Genomic DNA, 7,347 nt, shown 5'->3' on the forward strand with positions numbered 1-7,347 from the left:
GGCAATGGTGAAAGACTTCTCTTGAAATATTAATCCATGAAATGCTTTACTTTTTGAGAAAACATTAAAACAATATAAATTCTCGTTAACGAGAATTACGGATTTATTTGAAACACATGCCATGACACGGCGAAACGCGCGGAAACAAGGGTGGGTTTTTCCGTTGTTTTCTCCCGACTCCGACGACCGATTGAGCCTAAATTTTCACAGGTTTGTTATTTGATTTAGAAGTTGTGGTACACAAAGTGTGGGCCATGGACAACACTGTTTACCGAAAGGGTCCAATGGCTTTAAGGGAGAAAAAGACTATGAAAAAGCATATTCTTTCATACACTGGACAGTTAAACCTTTTCAAGTGATATCGATTAGATTAAATCAACAACCCACACAAAGCATAAAAACTATTCTTCAATCAGATGCCGACTATAAAGTATAAAGTATAATTTTACTTTCGCTATTTCATAAGCTACACCTCTTAAGAAAAAAAGAAAAACTAAACCAAAAATACATGTAGAGGAAAACAAACTTTTTGAAACTTATAAATTGTTCGTAAAATTTACAGAATGGAGGGGGAATTTTGTGTATAAAATGTTGAATTAACCTTGGAGATATTAATAACATGTCAAAACAAGATGAGAGAACAATATAATCATTAGAAGAAAAAAAAACTAATAAAAAAACTGATTTGAAGTATAATATTTATGTTAAGGAAACCAAAAGATTTCAACTGTATGAGTGAAATATCATGTTAAAAACGGTTCCATATATTCTATTTATTTATGTACCCTTAAAGTTGTGAAGATGAACGCAGTATTGGAGACAGTAGCGTAGCCAAGGTGGGGCCTGGGGGCCCCAGAAATTTCAAGTGCCTTCCAGGTGCCCTCCCAAAAGAGCTAATATTAGGCAGATCACTCTGCACGTAAACATTTCAGCCGACCATGCATATTCTCACACGCACAACGGTCGGCACGGTCGAATGTGAAAAGATTGGTACAGATCAAAGTCGTTTAAGGGAGAATTGGATAATTCAATAAAGAAAACAATTACATTACTAAAAAATATAGACTTCCCCTGTGTTTGTCTGCTCATTTGATCCAAATTGGTAAAGAAATATAGATTTTACAGTAGTTTTGGGTTACTTAGTTTGTCGGTCCGGCGCGCAGCGACGGCGCGTGGGAGGGGAAAAAATACCACCTCGCAGCTTAATCCCCCCCTATTCTCTTCTATAATGGACGATTCCGGAGTGAGTCGGTGACGTAGGGACCCTGTGAAGCTATTTATAGGATGGGGAAACTCTACTCTTGATGCGTACGTTCTCGAAATTTCCAAAATGGCGGCCAGTAGAAGCGGGAAACGGCGAGCAGGTAAGCCACCCGTTTTTTCCCTATATATCTCAAATATGAATACTTCTATATTAGAATATGAAAATAGACATTCTAAAGTTTGTTATGATGTGCAGATTGTTGAATTTGGTTATCCGTTGCACTCAGTAATAGCGCTCTAAAATAGGACATGTTTGTTTTGTCAATTCAGAGCCTCCGGCAGCAGTTGAGTTCAATGACCAAGCGTTCGCGTGCGAAGTTGAACATATCTCTGGCTGGACATCAGACGAAATTGACCTGTTGCTTACGGAATACAGCGTTCCAGGTAAGAAATAAACACTTTCCTCAATTTTCAAGATAATATATTTTAATAATATCGTTATAAAATTACCCTCTGTGTAGATTTGTTGTGTAAAATCAGAGAGTAAAGTTCGGAAAGTTAAGAGAAATGAGTAATTCAGGGCGGGTGTACAGTGAACGTAACGTCTAAAAAAATGTCACGTGACACATTTATCAAGCGGTTGACCAATCGGATGTCGCTATTGTCTTTATCAAGGCTGTTCCATTTATTGCTGGTACTCCGTATGGTCGTGGGAATAGTTTGTCGGCTTGTTTACATTTTGCAAAGTTTTGATTCAGATTGATCATGGAGTCTAGTTTATTGCTCTATGGATTGATAAAGCTCTGTGATGGAAAGTGGCTACATATTCCTAACAAAATTAATTTAATCCTTTTGAATGTGCCTCTTTCATTCACTATTTTTAACTGTCACGCAAAGAGAAAATATGCCCCAAACAAAAAATGTAATTTATTTTTATTATTTTTTTTTTTTTTTTTTTTTTTTTTTCTTTTCACCAGATCATTGGAATGGAATTCTGACCACAGCATTGTTGGAGACAATCAGATATCGTATTGAGCACTCGACCACCAAAAGCTACAAACGTGATTTCCCACCAATATTTTCTGCCCTCAACCTCAACTTGCCTACCAGCACCAACTTAAATGGACTACTCCAAAAAGTACAACGACATGTAGCCAAATCAAAACGAACCCACACCACAGTAGACCTCCTCCAAGAAGTGCCTGAATTTGCAAAACACTATAAGAACACCATTGGACCACACTGTGAAAAGAGCAGATTAACACCAGACTCACTACTTCATCAAACAGACTTCAGTGCACAAAACATCAACAATGCAATGATCATTGAACTAAATTGGTTCAGGGAGACTTCAAACACAACCTGGCAAACAGTTCGGGACACATGGTGGCCAAATCTGTTTTCAGCAGATTTCAGTCCTCCACAAATTGGCACTATTCAGACTAACTGGCACAACTTGGCTCTAAAGCGACAGAAACTACGACATGACCCACTTAAGGATTTTCTGGAAACATCTTACAGAGTTCCAACCCCAAGACCTCCAGCACAAAGTATTGACAGCCAAGATAACGATGAAGATGAAGATGACGACTCAGATCTGGAATTTTATGCAGACTTGATTTCAGAAAACACTCTTGACCATATGGGTAACTGTATGGAATATTTGACAGACCTTTGGCAGGAGGAGGTTGAAGACAATCAGAAAACTCAAAAAGTGTTAAGCAGAGTATCAAAAGCATTGGAAGATGCGAAAGCAATAAATCATTCTCTGAAAATAGAGCTTGGCAGTTTGCAAAATAAGAATGTGGTACGACGCTTACAAAGAAGAAAGCAAGATTTGGAAGAAGTGAAAAAGACCAATCAAAGACTTAACAAGAAAATAGAAAAGCTAGAGGAAAGAGTGAAAATGTTGCAAAAGTCAAAGAAGAACAAAGGTGATTCCAGAAGATATTTCAAGACTAATCGTGATGAAAGTGACAAAGCAAAGCAAACCTTAAATAAACAGGTGAAAGAATTGGAGACTGAAAATGAGGACTTAAAGTGTCAACTTGATGATATAGTAAATGATCGTGAGATCCAGAGCTATGAAAATGGCAAATACATCAATGACATCAGGCTAACATGTTTTGAACTTATTGCCCGAGGAGTTAGTAGCAGAAATGTGTCCGACATAATAAGGATAGTTCTTAAAGATGTAGCCAAGATGAAAGTCGGAAGATTACCAAAGCCAACTCTCATACGCTATCTATGCATAGAACAAGCTATGCTCAGCAAAGAAGCAGCACGAGCTAAAATTGAATCCTCAGAACATTCCGTAACACTTCAAGTTGATGGCACCACCAAGAAGAGGAAGGGATATACAACTTTTTTAGCTTCCACAGATGCGGGGACTGTTGGCATGAGCCTTCATGACATCCACACTGAAAGCGCAGAGAGCTTACTTGAAGAAACGAAGGACACACTGGATGAGTTGATCATGCTGAACATAAAGGACGACCCAAAGCAAACCCTTAAACTTTTAGCCAAAATAAAGAACACAATGACTGACCGATGCATCGTAAATAAGGCTTACATCACAAAACTAGAAAAATGGAGAGCTGCTGCACTACCACAGGTGACTGACAATTGGGAAGAGATTGATGATGATGTCAAACATCAACTTAGCACCATCAATGATCTTTTCTGCGGAAAGCACTTAGTTCTTAATCTTCAAGAGTATGCTGCCTCTGCACTGTACGAGTGGGAACGTATCGAGGCAGATGATGGAAAACTGGGGAGGGAAAACAAAATGCTGTGGAGTAGGGGAAAGGAGAGTGCAACATTACTTACTGTCCGTTCATTCTGTAATTTATTAGGACCAGAATGTGATGAACAATCCGGCATGGTTGAAGATTTCAAATCTGTATTGAAAACACATCATCAATGCAAATCACATCTTCAATCATACCGAGGGAATCGTTTCAACATCCCATTCCAGAATTCTGCTGCGGTGTTCCACCATAGAGAACATTTCAACACGCTGTGCTCATCTCTCGACTCCAAGCGCGAGGAAAACATGTTTATTAAATGTCTCAAACTAGACCTGCAGGATGAAATAATACTGGCAGGGATGAGAGCAATGGGGATTATATCCCAGCATATAACGACTCCACTAATGCAGATGGTTGAAAGTAATCTCCATGTACTCGACACGGACAAATTCTATACCAGGCTGCACCAGAAAGTCCAAGAGTGGATGATAGACCCCTCCCCACTCGTCAATGACAGTACTATCCTGTTTCCAGAATTCCCACCTGTAAAGAATGAAATCCACACGTCCCTATATGAACGAACAACAGGTAACATTGAAAACCTGACCAAGCAAGCACTCTCTGTGATAATGCACAATCTTCATGTGTGCATCAGTCGTCAGGTCGCTGATCATCTTCCAGGGGGAAGGTTTTACAACGCTACTGATCTCAGAGAAGAAACATTTACCTGCCCTAAGGACAATCTTGCTCCTGAGCGTATGTTTGCAGGTCTCGATTATCTTAGGCGTAAGATGCCTAATGCCAATACAGTGGCCTTTGAAGGCATTCTCCTCTGGAGCTTGAATAAGACGAGAGAATACCTAGATGATATGGATGAGGACACAAGAAATAAATTCCTAGGTGATGCGCGCAAGCATCGAAGCTCATTTTTGAAATTATATCAGCGCAAGAGTGCTGCAATAAAAAAAACTGTTGCTGATAAATTGAAAATGAATCAAGAAAAAAAGGAAGCCAGACAGCGCTTCCTTACGAAACAAGCAGTTGAAAACACTGGAAATGCTTTGAAGGTCTGCGGCATCCTGTGCAACTCCCCAAAAGATGTAGACCATTTGAAAGACAAACATAAGGGAAAGGATCTTGAACAAGCCTTGACAACCCAAATAAAGCATTGGAAGAGTGCCAGCAAAGGAGGAGTTCAAAAAGACCTCTTCTATCTCACCAACAAAGGAAAGAAACTAAGTGTAGATCAGCTGGAAAGTAACTTGAGAAATATTATTAAACAGATAATAACACAAGATATCCCAGATGAAGACGCAGGCACCTCACAGAGTTCTTCATCACATGAACACATAGACAAAGAGCAGCAGAAAAGTGAACTGAAAAAGAAACTTCTATCCAAGTTGTCTCCCACCAAAAAGAGACGTAAAGGTCCATTTCCAGGGGATCGGATAATCCAAAAAAGAATACGCCATATGTTCCTAGAGTCTAAAGGGGGAGATTTAGTCGAGTATAAGGCCATTGTCCTAAGGAAAGCAACAGAAGAAGACATTGATGAATTGGTCGAACCGGGTGATAGAAAATACGTTGGGGTGCATACATTTTATACCATTATGTACGACCCTCCATATCAGGAAATGCTATGTTATCCACTGGAAAAGGAATGGGATGAGGGCACACTAGATTTAATGTAAATCATCTTATAACACAACAGCTCCCTGTAAGGCACATGTAGTTCACACACAACAGTGTAAAAGGTGATCATGATGCATTTAAAGTAACATAGTGTACACTTTACTCCATGTTTACAATTTTTTATTTATTTTTCTTCTTTAAAAATTTCACAATCATTAGTCAGTTGTGAACACTATATAACTCAGAAAAGAAATTATGTATCTACATACTTTCTTGATATGGAGGTTGTACATAATGGTATAAAATGTACATGAACTTTAGGTAATATGATCTCACTATAAATCTAATGTCATGAAAAGGACAGATATATTTTTGTTGATCTGGTTTGCAGTTGTGGTGGATCTGAAAAGAACCCTTGGTGTTTGCAACTCAACATTTTGATCAATATGCTCTGATTGTCTTCAGGAGAAAGACGATCAGCTCGAGTTGTAACACCAACCTCTCATTTTAGAACCATCACATCTCATAAAATTTATTATTAGACACATAAACACGTGGTGCTACTGCAAAACCATATAAGAAGCTAATTGACATAATTATTTGCAAATTGTTGACGTTTCTCATTCTCTGTATGAGATGCACCAGTATAATGGTCTGGTTTGCAGTTGTGTGGAATTCTCAGAATGATGTATGAAACCATGTAAATAACTACAATGTACTGTAAAATAACAAACTTTCATTGTGCCAAGTTTCATGGTTGTAGGTGCTTTTTAATAAGGTAATTTTGCGTACAAAATGAATAATTAATTAGGCTTATTTGCATAATGGCGTGTAAAACTTTGAAATATACACTTTAAAATGAATGTCTATACACAAACAAGAATTGTGCCAAGTTTCATAGCTGTAACTGCTTTAGTTATCCCAGGAGAGTCTCACGCATATTTAATTAGGTAATTTTGGGTACAAAATGAATAATTAATTAGGCTAATTTGCATAATGGCGTGTAAAACTTTGAAATATACACTTTAAAAAAAATGTCTATACACAAACAAGAATTGTGCCAAGTTTCATAGCTGTAACTACTTTAGTTACCCCAGGAGAGCCTCACGCATATTTAATTAGCTGGACTTAGTCATTTTTGGAACATTTTGGGGTTTCCCGTTATGGAATTTTGGATAATGTGCCATTTTTGGTGACCGTAAAAAAAAAAATTCAATGTAATAGAACCTCCATTTCTCTTTTGCAAGTAGGTTTGACCTGTGTACTATAAGAAAAGAAACACTAACAGGGTTTAAAATTGAGAAAAAACAATGAAAACTTAAAGGAAAAACTGAAAAGAAAGCATTTTCCACTTTTTGCCCGTAAATGGTTAAAACAGGTGCTTTAAACAATAAACAAAAATTTGAATAAAAAGAGAATCGAATGTCCGATTTCAATTTGCTTTTCAGTTCTTTGTTTCTTTTATCAAGCTAAATCATATGAGACAAACTTTGAAGGCATTGGCAGAACTTTGAAAAATAGTGTGATCTGCCTACTAAAAGCCGACAACAAGCCGACAACAAGTCCAGAGCGCCGCCAACACGTTTTAAATACCTCAAAAATGGCCAATAAACCATAGATATATGAGAACTATATGTGTTCTGTAATATAAACATAAATTTAATGGAAAAACTTCACGAAAAGTGTGTATTTTTTAACCAGAAAAAAACTTCACTTGCACTGAAAGCGGTCGGACGCCATCTTCATGATCTTGTAAATAATG

At 37.7% G+C, this 7,347-nt stretch overlaps 1 protein-coding gene across 1 annotated transcript; it reads left to right on the forward strand.

Annotated features, from left to right (window-relative positions):
* Positions 1 to 948: 948 nt before the first annotated feature.
* LOC117306428 lies at positions 949 to 6,348 on the forward strand. Its single transcript, XM_033791009.1, has 3 exons — positions 949 to 1,364; positions 1,534 to 1,647; positions 2,181 to 6,348. Exons 1-3 carry the CDS (start codon positions 1,331 to 1,333, stop codon positions 5,642 to 5,644), a joined length of 3,612 nt encoding a protein of 1,203 aa, XP_033646900.1. The 5' UTR covers positions 949 to 1,330; the 3' UTR covers positions 5,645 to 6,348.
* The last annotated feature ends 999 nt before the right edge of the window (positions 6,349 to 7,347 follow it).

Source organism: Asterias rubens, unplaced genomic scaffold, assembly GCF_902459465.1.
Source record: "Asterias rubens unplaced genomic scaffold, eAstRub1.3, whole genome shotgun sequence".
NCBI classification, from domain to species: domain Eukaryota; kingdom Metazoa; phylum Echinodermata; class Asteroidea; order Forcipulatida; family Asteriidae; genus Asterias; species Asterias rubens.